Below are 14030 nucleotides of genomic sequence, written 5' to 3'. Positions count from 1 at the left end.
ATATTGACATGGAGTATATATTTATGACATGGTTGAGTATTTTTTTAACGTCACAAAAAAACATACGATGTGAGTAAGGAAAATAGTTGCGTAGTGTATAAATGTTTAGCGTGATTAAATATTTCTTTGTTAACACCTCGAAAAATACGTAGATACATGTAAATGTGCGGCGTGGTTAAATTTATTTTTAATGCCACAAAAAATACGAGTACATAAACGATTCGATTAAAACACAGAAACGAGAAAAGCCAATAATAGTAAACATTGATCAATAAAAAATAATTCATTCTATATATACATATGTTGTTTATTTTTACATTTCTTACTTCCTTTCAATGAGTCAAGCAGTCTGTACACTTTTTTTTTATTCCATCACTATAATCAGAATCGCTCATCTGTCGTACAAGAAAGAGAGAGAGAGAGGATAATATTAAAAACCGATAGTTATATAAAGAAAGTATAAGTTATGTGTTGAAAATTTAATAGTATGAATTATCCCGTAAAACTGCGGTCATCAATCCGCTAAAATGCAAAGTATGCAAAATCGGTTGATCGACGTACAGTTTGTTTTTCAAAAAATGGCGGACTACGCTACTATGAGTTAAAATGTATAATTACCTGATCGTTTCACAGAATAACTTTTGACATACATAATCATCACACGGAATGAGTTTACGGTGTAACGTAGCGATTTTCGTTTTTCCCCCCGACGAAGAAAATATGTCCTCGCTTCTTGCCAAAGATTCAAAGGCGGTAGACCAAGTTTGACCTTCCGTGAAAAGTTCATCTCATGGACACTACGAGTCATACAGGACGTATTGGCAACACATGGCTTGAAAGTATTTGATGATTGTAGATCCACGTACGAGAAATCTTATAAATTCCATGACATGACTACCGTACGAGTCATAATAGTCTTCGTGGTAAGGGTATTTCAGACAGAAAGTGGCCCAACGCGTTCCACTCGCGAATATCAACGGTGTTTGATATAAGCGATGTGTATCATTCCGAAGCACACTTGTGAATGCCAGTCTGAACTCAATCACAAGATTAAATGTAAGGCGTGTCTAGTCCTAAGTGTTCCCAACGTGAAATAGACCTCCCACGTAGATGATAAACAACAGATGTTGGTATATTTATGTTATCTAAAACATGAACACTCACAAACAGCCTGAGGGATATCGAGTTTCAAGTTGAAAGCGTGAATTTCGACCTGCGTGTATGGGATACTGATAACATGACTCGACATTCTGTTGACCCCGGCACTATCAGTCAATTCACTGACTTAAACCACAGTCACTCTACTAGGACGGTTAGGAAGCGCCGCGTCATTCTATTGTACCCACCCTTGTCTCCATAAACATTGAAACAAGAGAGGTGTTAACGAGTTAAGAAGTCATTAGCATTAAACAGGCGACGGAAAACACGCGATAAATCATGAGACAGTGCGAGAGTTGCGTCATTTTCCCCCACAAAGCATTGCAATACATGGCACTTTGACCTTTCAACGAAGAGCAGTCTCAAATGCGGAAATGAACATGCTTTGTATATACACGTTTTTCGCGAGAAAATCTTGCTGTCTTGTATGGCATTCTGAAATTATAAATAGTTAATAGAATACTATATTAGTGAATTTCCCCCAAAAGTCGCCCCTGTCTCGACTGAATCAAAACATGTTGAACGGGATTTGTATCAGTCGTCAAATAAAGCGAATGGAGGGATATGAAAGCACGACAATCAAAAATCTCTTTTGTCCAATTACCTCCTATGAAAACTATGCAATAAAGCAACACGGCGACCACCTCCATAGACGAAAACATGCAAAACTTCGCCATAAAGTGACTCTAAAAACACACAAAAAATACGAGAATGGACAAAGGAATATTGTAAAGGTTTGCAGACATCAATGTTTTTAGCGATAAAATTGTTTCTAAACTGAGTGAGGGGTTTATTTTACGGACCGAAAGACTGTTAGAGATCAAGACAAAGAGACTGTCAACAAAACACCGTTTTTCTCGAGTAAAGCATCTTCAAGATTGCAAAAGAATGCTCATCTGAAAAATACAATATCACACCTAGTCACAGTTCAGTTGAGATTGTAGTTTGATGTAAAAATAAAGCACAATTTAAAAAAGTTCACGGTCTTCTCGAGGGTCTTCTCGAGCAACATCGAACGCAATAAATAATGGTGAAAAATAGTGCATTCCAATGACAAATACGTCATAGTTTTGAGACCAGCATAGGTTCTCAGAAGCTGCTCGTTCACACCTTTAACCAATAGAGCTTCCTAACCGTCCTAGTAGAGTGACTCCTAGTAGAGTGACTGTGCTTAAATTATTTTTATCAATTAGCCTTTGCTAAAATACTACCGTCATTTTCCACGTCATTAAAAAAAAACATGGCCCGCAGCGGAGGGATTTGAAATAAAACACGTTCAATCTCGTAATGACGCGTTCTCCGTGTCAATGTTACGATTATACTCGAAATTGACTATTTGGGGGATAAAAACTGGGTCAACTTGATTCAGTCAACATGAATCTGACCCAGGCAGTATGATGATTCCAGTCCGTCACCAATTCACTTGTCTGAAAAGGCACACCCCAAGGGTGTATGACGCCTTGTCTCAATTCAGGCCGAATCAAAGACTGTGCACGCCGTCGATCTATATCTGTGATCGATGTAGACGAGAAACATTCCACCACTCTGATCGTTTTTATATCATCGGTAATTCAGTGTACCGCTCGAATGTAATGCATCAATCAATAGTTTAGTTTTGAAGGTTTATTTTACAATAACTGGAAAACCGACCGAAATCGCGAAATTTTAGGATTCAATCTTTACTCAGTCAAACATCAAAACTAAGTATTCAGTTCATTCTCTCTTCACTAATAAAATGGCAGTACTCAGCAAACTATCATTCATCGTTTTTTTAAACATCATTTCGAGTATCCACGATTTCGAAATACTAGAAGAGGCAAGAACGAACGTTACATTTGAATGGTCAAATGACAAGGGGCTGACCCCGCTCGAACGTGCAACAGAATGTATTAAATACATTGACCCATTTGAAAAACAGAGTCAACCTCAAAACATTGAGAGCCATAGCCGATGCTTCAAACAACGAGTTTCTCTTCAAATGGTTCAAAACCAAATTAAATGAAGCACTATGATTCGTCACAAATTACGCTGACATCCTTAGCAGCCTGGCAAAAGAAATCACTCAACTAACCACACCACCAGATTCAAATTTCCACGATCAACGACAAAAAAGAAACATTATAGGCGATCTCCTGTTCGAGGTAACGGCCTTGGCTTGGCTACAAAGAGACAATTGTAGTTACTAGCTCGAGAAATTGACCCATATTTCTAAGACAAAATTAACCAAATTTTGAAATTATACATATTTTAATACCAAACTTGTCATTTTTACCAACAAACTACTGAATCACAGTACGTATAATAACGTATACCATTGACAAATTCAGACTCCGCTTATAAATTATACTCGATTATGTCTTTACCACTAATTTAAAATAAACAGTTATATTGGAAAGAATGAGATGAAATTTTATTATTATCATTGTAGATTCAATAAGCAAACTGGAAGCGGGTCAAGAAATCGTAAATGTTTCATATTATAGAGATGGTGCGTAGTTTGTTCTTTGACGGTAAACACGTACGCATTTTCAATGGCGAACATCGACCAGTAATAATGGCATACACTTTGTATGCTAATTCATGTTTAATAAAATGCGCTAAGTTTTGATTATTCCCAAGATGTACAGAGAGCACTCGCTTATCCATTAGACAGATTCCACTATACAATTATAATATCCTGACCGCATTGTTTAAACTCTCGTAAATCGACTGTTTGACGTGACTGGGGCACCGGTGGACGAGAAATGCGTGCGTGCACATTACATTTCGTTAACACTTTCATTCATAATAGTATCACTTGCAATATGGCGTAATATCAATCGACGATCCTCAAAATACTGTATGTATGTATGCACGTTGTAGTTCGAATGATTAGATATTTCTTTTATTTTTCCATTTTTGTCGATTCTTTCATTATGAACAGTGTTGACTTGCTCTCGAAATAAATACTTTACACCGATGTTACCGTTTGTAATGTTTATAGTGTATACGTGAAAGATATTCGCCTTTGAAATAATAATTGAAGACACAACTATATAGTCTTCAAATCAGCTGGGTGTTATTATTGAAGTAACGCACGACGCGTGATATTGTTTTAATGGGGTCTGATCGCGTTTCATAACTCCTGTATTGAATAATGCCATGAATCAAATTGTCCTAACAACATGGTAAACACGGGTCAGCAATAAGTAGCTATTTTATCGGTGAGGAAAGATCTGCTTCTTGATTGCGATTATGATTATGTCTAATATAATTTATAATAATCTATTACTCTACGTACACAACTTGAAGCGGGCTTTTCAATTCAACTCACTGCGGCCATACACAACATGGCTAGTTCCCCCTTCGAAAGAGTGCGTGCGTGTGCTGCGTTAGCAACACTATCTGTGACCACTGAGCTTTTCAAATATTTACAAAGCACGATGTGATAACTGAGGTGGTAAACTGACCATGATGTCAATATCCAACCATCTAATTTGCACAATAATAATTAAAATTGAAACCGTATTCATGCGTGGGATCTTGGTTGGAAATACAACGAAGTAACAAAAAACCAGCAAAGTGTAACAATAATAAAATCACAAACATGTGAATGTAAAGCAAAAAAAAAAAAAAAAAAAAAAAAAAATATTTGGTGGTTGGTTTAGGCATTTGGCATTTTAGGATTTTTTTTTTCTTATCGTGCCCTGAATCAGATGTGGACGAATGTTCCTAGCTCAATGATTGTTTTGTCATTTTAACTTTTTTAGTATACCTGTTAGGTGTTCATCATCTGTCCTAAAGTTGATTTTATTGTATTTAATATTTTAATCATGATTTTTTTTGTTTCTTATTGTATAGATTACAAATGAGAAGATATTGTTTTTCGTTCACTGTTTTGTCATTTTAACTTTTTTAGTATACCTGTTAGGTGTTCATCATCTGTCCTAAAGTTGATTTTATTGTATTTAATATTTTAATCATGATTTTTTTTGTTTCTTATTGTATAGATTACAAATGAGAAGATATTGTTTTTTGTTCACAATTTTCTAGTTGTCACAAACTGAGCAAATTCAGTCTTCAGCTATAAGATTATATACAATAAAGTAACAAAAATAAGCAATGTGTAACAATAATAAAATCACAAACATTTGAATGTAAAGAAAAACAAATTATTTTGTGATTGGTTTAGACATCTGGTATTTTAGTTTTTTTTTCTTGTCGTAACCTGAAACAGATGTGGACGAATTTTCCTAGCTCAATGATTATTTTGTCATTTTAACTTCTTAGTATATCTGTTAGGTGTTCATCGTCCGTCCTAAAGTTGATTTTATTGTATTTAATATTTTAATCATGATTATTTCGTTCCTCCATGTATAGATTACAATTGAGAAGTTGTTTTTCGTTCTCAATTTTCTAGTTGTCACAAACTGGGCAAATTTAGTCTTCAGCTATAAAGTTATTATATCTACCCCTTTCCATTTTAAGGGTATGAGCCCTTATTCCGAGTTTCGCCTTAGCGCAGCACTATGTTTTAGATTTTTGATTGTGGTGATATATTTTTTTATATGCAAATTCTGTTTTAATTTTTCTGTAAGTTCGTAACTTGTTTTTATGATGTGTACTTTTATTTGCATCGTGTAATGTTTCTGTGCTATGAATTTCTAAAGGATTTTTCGAATTACCTGTCAATGTTTCAATGATTTTCTTTTTTGTCATCCTGAGATTTATGTGTATTCCAAATATTATTTTTTCCATAGTCAAATTGTTTAAAATCTGATTCATGTCTTTTACAAGGATATTTTCTCAACTCTAGCAGGCTTGCCAAATTTCTTGGTTTGCTATTTACTTTGATCCATGTCTTTTACCCAGTTGTCTTTTCCCTTTTCGTCAATATGTATTCCATTCTTGTTTTACGATGAATATTCCTGATTTGTGTGTTTTTAGTATGCAGGTATATGTAGGTTTTTGTATATTCAAGTTCTCCCCCATCAGCATAAAATTTCGCTTCATAAAAATGAAATTTGTACGAGGGAGAACATCCACACACAAAATCCCGTCTTATGGCAAATCTGTCTAGACCAATGGAAAAAAAATGAAAATATATTACTGCAAATACCTTCTAAAATTAAATAGCAAAGCAAGAAATTTCGCTAGCCTGCTAGAGTTGGGAAAATATCCTCCCCCCATAGCAACTAGATTGAAATATTGGATCAAAATAAATAATTCTAACCCAAACTCGCTAGTTCACGAAGCTCACAAACTTGGAATACATATTGACGAAAAGGGAAAAGACAACTGGGTAAAAGACATGAATCAAAGTAAATAGCAAACCAAGAAATTTGGCAAGCCTGCTAGAGTTGAGAAAATATCCTTGTAAAAGACATGAATCAGATTTTAGACAATTTGACTATGGAAAAAAATATTTTGGAATACACATAAATCTCAGGATGACAAAAAAGAAAATCATTGAAACATTGACAGGTAATTCGAAAAATCCTTTAGAAATTCATAGCACAGAAACATTACACGATGCAAATAAAAGTACACATCATAAAAACAAGTTACGAACTTACAGAAAAATTAAAACAGAATTTGCATATAAAAAAATATATCACCACAATCAAAAATCTAAAACATAGTGCTGCGCTAAGGCGAAACTCGGAATAAGGGCTCATACCCTTAAAATGGAAAGGGGTAGATATAATAACTTTATAGCTGAAGACTAAATTTGCCCAGTTTGTGACAACTAGAAAATTGAGAACGAAAAACAACTTCTCAATTGTAATCTATACATGGAGGAACGAAATAATCATGATTAAAATATTAAATACAATAAAATCAACTTTAGGACGGACGATGAACACCTAACAGATATACTAAGAAGTTAAAATGACAAAATAATCATTGAGCTAGGAAAATTCGTCCACATCTGTTTCAGGTTACGACAAGAAAAAAAAACTAAAATACCAGATGTCTAAACCAATCACAAAATAATTTGTTTTTCTTTACATTCAAATGTTTGTGATTTTATTATTGTTACACATTGCTTATTTTTGTTACTTTATTGTATATAATCTTATAGCTGAAGACTGAATTTGCTCAGTTTGTGACAACTAGAAAATTGTGAACAAAAAACAATATCTTCTCATTTGTAATCTATACAATAAGAAACAAAAAAAATCATGATTAAAATATTAAATACAATAAAATCAACTTTAGGACAGATGATGAACACCTAACAGGTATACTAAAAAAAGTTAAAATGACAAAACAGTGAACGAAAAACAATATCTTCTCATTTGTAATCTATACAATAAGAAACAAAAAAAATCATGATTAAAATATTAAATACAATAAAATCAACTTTAGGACAGATGATGAACACCTAACAGGTATACTAAAAAAGTTAAAATGACAAAACAATCATTGAGCTAGGAACATTCGTCCACATCTGATTCAGGGCACGATAAGAAAAAAAAAATCCTAAAATGCCAAATGCCTAAACCAACCACCAAATATTTTTTTTTTTTTTTTTTTTTTTTTTTTTTTTTTTGCTTTACATTCACATGTTTGTGATTTTATTATTGTTACACTTTGCTGGTTTTTTGTTACTTCGTTGTATTTCCAACCAAGATCCCACGCATGAATACGGTTTCAATTTTAATTATTATTGTGCAAATTAGATGCTTGGATATTGACATCATGGTCAGTTTACCACCTCAGTTATCACATCGTGCTTTGTAAATATTTGAAAAGCTCAGTGGTCACAGATAGTGTTGCTAACGCAGCACACGCACGCACTCTTTCGAAGGGGGAACTAGCCATGTTGTGTATGGCCGCAGTGAGTTGAATTGAAAAGCCCGCTTCAAGTTGTGTACGTAGAGTAATAGATTATTATAAATTATATTAGACATAATCATAATCGCAATCAAGAAGCAGATCTTTCCTCACCGATAAAATAGCTACTTATTGCTGACCCGTGTTTACCATGTTGTTAGGACAATTTGATTCATGGCATTATTCAATACAGGAGTTATGAAACGCGATCAGACCCCATTAAAACAATATCACGCGTCGTGCGTTACTTCAATAATAACACCCAGCTGATTTGAAGACTATATAGTTGTGTCTTCAATTATTATTTCAAAGGCGAATATCTTTCACGTATACACTATAAACATTACAAACGGTAACATCGGTGTAAAGTATTTATTTCGAGAGCAAGTCAACACTGTTCATAATGAAAGAATCGACAAAAATGGAAAAATAAAAGAAATATCTAATCATTCGAACTACAACGTGCATACATACATACAGTATTTTGAGGATCGTCGATTGATATTACGCCATATTGCAAGTGATACTATTATGAATGAAAGTGTTAACGAAATGTAATGTGCACGCACGCATTTCTCGTCCACCGGTGCCCCAGTCACGTCAAACAGTCGATTTACGAGAGTTTAAACAATGCGGTCAGGATATTATAATTGTATAGTGGAATCTGTCTAATGGATAAGCGAGTGCTCTCTGTACATCTTGGGAATAATCAAAACTTAGCGCATTTTATTAAACATGAATTAGCATACAAAGTGTATGCCATTATTACTGGTCGATGTTCGCCATTGAAAATGCGTACGTGTTTACCGTCAAAGAACAAACTACGCACCATCTCTATAATATGAAACATTTACGATTTCTTGACCCGCTTCCAGTTTGCTTATTGAATCTACAATGATAATAATAAAATTTCATCTCATTCTTTCCAATATAACTGTTTATTTTAAATTAGTGGTAAAGACATAATCGAGTATAATTTATAAGCGGAGTCTGAATTTGTCAATGGTATACGTTATTATACGTACTGTGATTCAGTAGTTTGTTGGTAAAAATGACAAGTTTGGTATTAAAATATGTATAATTTCAAAATTTGGTTAATTTTGTCTTAGAAATATGGGTCAATTTCTCGAGCTAGTAACTACAATTGTCTCTTTGTAGCCAAGCCAAGGCCGTTACCTCGAACAGGAGATCGCCTATAATGTTTCTTTTTTGTCGTTGATCGTGGAAATTTGAATCTGGTGGTGTGGTTAGTTGAGTGATTTCTTTTGCCAGGCTGCTAAGGATGTCAGCGTAATTTGTGACGAATCATAGTGCTTCATTTAATTTGGTTTTGAACCATTTGAAGAGAAACTCGTTGTTTGAAGCATCGGCTATGGCTCTCAATGTTTTGAGGTTGACTCTGTTTTTCAAATGGGTCAATGTATTTAATACATTCTGTTGCACGTTCGAGCGGGGTCAGCCCCTTGTCATTTGACCATTCAAATGTAACGTTCGTTCTTGCCTCTTCTAGTATTTCGAAATCGTGGATACTCGAAATGATGTTTAAAAAAACGATGAATGATAGTTTGCTGAGTACTGCCATTTTATTAGTGAAGAGAGAATGAACTGAATACTTAGTTTTGATGTTTGACTGAGTAAAGATTGAATCCTAAAATTTCGCGATTTCGGTCGGTTTTCCAGTTATTGTAAAATAAACCTTCAAAACTAAACTATTGATTGATGCATTACATTCGAGCGGTACACTGAATTACCGATGATATAAAAACGATCAGAGTGGTGGAATGTTTCTCGTCTACATCGATCACAGATATAGATCGACGGCGTGCACAGTCTTTGATTCGGCCTGAATTGAGACAAGGCGTCATACACCCTTGGGGTGTGCCTTTTCAGACAAGTGAATTGGTGACGGACTGGAATCATCATACTGCCTGGGTCAGATTCATGTTGACTGAATCAAGTTGACCCAGTTTTTATCCCCCAAATAGTCAATTTCGAGTATAATCGTAACATTGACACGGAGAACGCGTCATTACGAGATTGAACGTGTTTTATTTCAAATCCCTCCGCTGCGGGCCATGTTTTTTTTTAATGACGTGGAAAATGACGGTAGTATTTTAGCAAAGGCTAATTGATAAAAATAATTTAAGCACAGTCACTCTACTAGGAGTCACTCTACTAGGACGGTTAGGAAGCTCTATTGGTTAAAGGTGTGAACGAGCAGCTTCTGAGAACCTATGCTGGTCTCAAAACTATGACGTATTTGTCATTGGAATGCACTATTTTTCACCATTATTTATTGCGTTCGATGTTGCTCGAGAAGACCCTCGAGAAGACCGTGAACTTTTTTAAATTGTGCTTTATTTTTACATCAAACTACAATCTCAACTGAACTGTGACTAGGTGTGATATTGTATTTTTCAGATGAGCATTCTTTTGCAATCTTGAAGATGCTTTACTCGAGAAAAACGGTGTTTTGTTGACAGTCTCTTTGTCTTGATCTCTAACAGTCTTTCGGTCCGTAAAATAAACCCCTCACTCAGTTTAGAAACAATTTTATCGCTAAAAACATTGATGTCTGCAAACCTTTACAATATTCCTTTGTCCATTCTCGTATTTTTTGTGTGTTTTTAGAGTCACTTTATGGCGAAGTTTTGCATGTTTTCGTCTATGGAGGTGGTCGCCGTGTTGCTTTATTGCATAGTTTTCATAGGAGGTAATTGGACAAAAGAGATTTTTGATTGTCGTGCTTTCATATCCCTCCATTCGCTTTATTTGACGACTGATACAAATCCCGTTCAACATGTTTTGATTCAGTCGAGACAGGGGCGACTTTTGGGGGAAATTCACTAATATAGTATTCTATTAACTATTTATAATTTCAGAATGCCATACAAGACAGCAAGATTTTCTCGCGAAAAACGTGTATATACAAAGCATGTTCATTTCCGCATTTGAGACTGCTCTTCGTTGAAAGGTCAAAGTGCCATGTATTGCAATGCTTTGTGGGGGAAAATGACGCAACTCTCGCACTGTCTCATGATTTATCGCGTGTTTTCCGTCGCCTGTTTAATGCTAATGACTTCTTAACTCGTTAACACCTCTCTTGTTTCAATGTTTATGGAGACAAGGGTGGGTACAATAGAATGACGCGGCGCTTCCTAACCGTCCTAGTAGAGTGACTGTGGTTTAAGTCAGTGAATTGACTGATAGTGCCGGGGTCAACAGAATGTCGAGTCATGTTATCAGTATCCCATACACGCAGGTCGAAATTCACGCTTTCAACTTGAAACTCGATATCCCTCAGGCTGTTTGTGAGTGTTCATGTTTTAGATAACATAAATATACCAACATCTGTTGTTTATCATCTACGTGGGAGGTCTATTTCACGTTGGGAACACTTAGGACTAGACACGCCTTACATTTAATCTTGTGATTGAGTTCAGACTGGCATTCACAAGTGTGCTTCGGAATGATACACATCGCTTATATCAAACACCGTTGATATTCGCGAGTGGAACGCGTTGGGCCACTTTCTGTCTGAAATACCCTTACCACGAAGACTATTATGACTCGTACGGTAGTCATGTCATGGAATTTATAAGATTTCTCGTACGTGGATCTACAATCATCAAATACTTTCAAGCCATGTGTTGCCAATACGTCCTGTATGACTCGTAGTGTCCATGAGATGAACTTTTCACGGAAGGTCAAACTTGGTCTACCGCCTTTGAATCTTTGGCAAGAAGCGAGGACATATTTTCTTCGTCGGGGGGAAAAACGAAAATCGCTACGTTACACCGTAAACTCATTCCGTGTGATGATTATGTATGTCAAAAGTTATTCTGTGAAACGATCAGGTAATTATACATTTTAACTCATAGTAGCGTAGTCCGCCATTTTTTGAAAAACAAACTGTACGTCGATCAACCGATTTTGCATACTTTGCATTTTAGCGGATTGATGACCGCAGTTTTACGGGATAATTCATACTATTAAATTTTCAACACATAACTTATACTTTCTTTATATAACTATCGGTTTTTAATATTATCCTCTCTCTCTCTCTTTCTTGTACGACAGATGAGCGATTCTGATTATAGTGATGGAATAAAAAAAAAGTGTACAGACTGCTTGACTCATTGAAAGGAAGTAAGAAATGTAAAAATAAACAACATATGTATATATAGAATGAATTATTTTTTATTGATCAATGTTTACTATTATTGGCTTTTCTCGTTTCTGTGTTTTAATCGAATCGTTTATGTACTCGTATTTTTTGTGGCATTAAAAATAAATTTAACCACGCCGCACATTTACATGTATCTACGTATTTTTCGAGGTGTTAACAAAGAAATATTTAATCACGCTAAACATTTATACACTACGCAACTATTTTCCTTACTCACATCGTATGTTTTTTTGTGACGTTAAAAAAATACTCAACCATGTCATAAATATATACTCCATGTCAATATTTCATTCTTGTTTACTTCTTTTGTGCAATAAACTCCATTAGTTTTCAAAATGACGTGTATTTATTAACATGTGTGTGTGTGTGTGAGCGCCCTCTACGACACATTTTGAAAAATCTTTCGTCCACGCCTGTCCAATTAAAAAATAATTAAAAATAATTAAAAATAATTAAAAAATAATTAAAAAAAAATGATGGTAATTTATGCAAATGTATTCACGATGACCTCGACACGACCTCGTATTCACATCAATTTTATGTATGCAAATGTATTCACAATATCCCATTGTGACGTCATCCTCATTCAAATGATCCCCTTTAAGGCATTGCTCCTCATTTATGCTAATTTATGCACGAATTCCCATTGTGACGTCATTATTTATGCTAAAGCTGGACTATAGGGACGACCATGAGGGCGCTGTTCGTATGACGTCATCGCATCCGATTATGAACAGCGCCCTCATGGTCGTCCCTATAGTCCAACTTAAACTACTCACATGCGCGTGAATTGAATGAACTATGACCCGTACAATCTCGATTTGCATATTGTCAATCAAAGGTCCTGTTATTTGCTTACTCATGCAAATTAGGCAATTGGACATAAACATTGCCACGTGTGAGTGTTTTTTATTTTTAAACAGAAAATAAACAGCAATTTTAACGGTGTTCCAATAAGAAATTATTGGTCAAATTTTCACAGAATGTTCTTTAGATAAAAATCTATATAAACAACGAAAAAAACTATTTTTGATTGAAATTCACAAATAAACTGCATCTCTACCTTAAGCGGCGATATTTCGTTCAAACGTTATTCTGATCCTGTTTTCAACAAACGTCATGTCTCTAGTTCGCTGGTTAAAGAAAGTTAATTCTCCTCGAACTCCTGGTCTGCCTGATCCGAATCTCTGTACAACAGAAGAAGAAGCCACGTCAACTCAAGCCGCCAATGATCAAATCGATCAACTTGTGGCCACTTCATCAACCCGTCGAAAAAGAAAACGAGGCCAGTACAGTTTCTACAACGCTGAAACTCGAGCTAAAATAGCGAAGTCTTCAATCGAAATTGGCGTAATGAAGACATCGAGAAAATTCAGCAAAGAGTTGAACATAAACGTGAACGAAAGCACAGTTCGATATGGAAAGCCGTAACTGTCTTAGATGCACTATAACTATTATATTCTGATCACTTGCCTTTATATTCTGATAAAACTTTATTATATTCTGATCAAACGTTATTATACTCTGATCAAATGTAATTATATTCTGATCAAACGTTATTATATTCTGATCAAATGTTATTATGTGCTGATCAAACGTTATTATATTCTGATCAAACGTTATTATGTGCTGATCAAACGTTATTATACTCTGATCAAACGTTATTGTATTCTGATCAAACGTTATTATATTCTTATCAAACGTTATTATATTCTGATCAAACGTTATTATATTCTAATAACACTTTATTATATTCTGAACAAATGTTATTATATTCTGATCAAACGTTATTATATTCTGATCAAACGTTATTATATTCTGATCAAACGTTATTATATTCTAATAAAACTTTATTATATTCTGA

The 14030-nt window shown here is 34.8% G+C and overlaps 1 protein-coding gene and 2 long non-coding RNA genes across 3 annotated transcripts; 2 read left to right on the top strand and 1 right to left on the bottom strand.

The window, feature by feature from the left end:
- Positions 1-286: 286 nt before the first annotated feature.
- LOC146738066 (uncharacterized) lies at positions 287-1253 on the bottom strand. The gene is made up of 2 exons (XR_014930491.1): positions 619-1253; positions 287-395 (listed from the first exon to the last, which is right to left on the bottom strand). It is a non-coding gene; the product is annotated as an uncharacterized LOC146738066 (long non-coding RNA).
- Positions 1254-11199: 9946 nt separating this feature from the next.
- Positions 11200-12166, top strand: LOC146738065 (uncharacterized). The gene is made up of 2 exons (XR_014930490.1): positions 11200-11834; positions 12058-12166. It is a non-coding gene; the product is annotated as an uncharacterized LOC146738065 (long non-coding RNA).
- Positions 12167-13285: 1119 nt separating this feature from the next.
- On the top strand, positions 13286-13597 carry LOC102803361 (uncharacterized). Its single transcript, XM_006823297.1, has one exon. It carries the CDS (start codon positions 13286-13288, stop codon positions 13595-13597), a length of 312 nt encoding a protein of 103 aa, XP_006823360.1.
- The last annotated feature ends 433 nt before the right edge of the window (positions 13598-14030 follow it).

This window comes from Saccoglossus kowalevskii, chromosome 9, assembly GCF_978046115.1.
Source record: "Saccoglossus kowalevskii chromosome 9, keSacKowa6.1, whole genome shotgun sequence".
In the NCBI taxonomy this organism is placed as follows: Eukaryota; Metazoa; Hemichordata; class Enteropneusta; family Harrimaniidae; genus Saccoglossus; species Saccoglossus kowalevskii.
Note: the sequence above shows the minus strand (reverse complement) of the source record. Positions and strands in the feature narration are given on the sequence as shown.

What these genes read in the sequence shown, in the direction of transcription:
- LOC102803361 (XM_006823297.1), top strand. Translation starts at nt 13,286, where the DNA reads ATGTCTCTAGTTCGCTGGTTAAAGAAAGTTAATTCTCCTCGAACTCCT.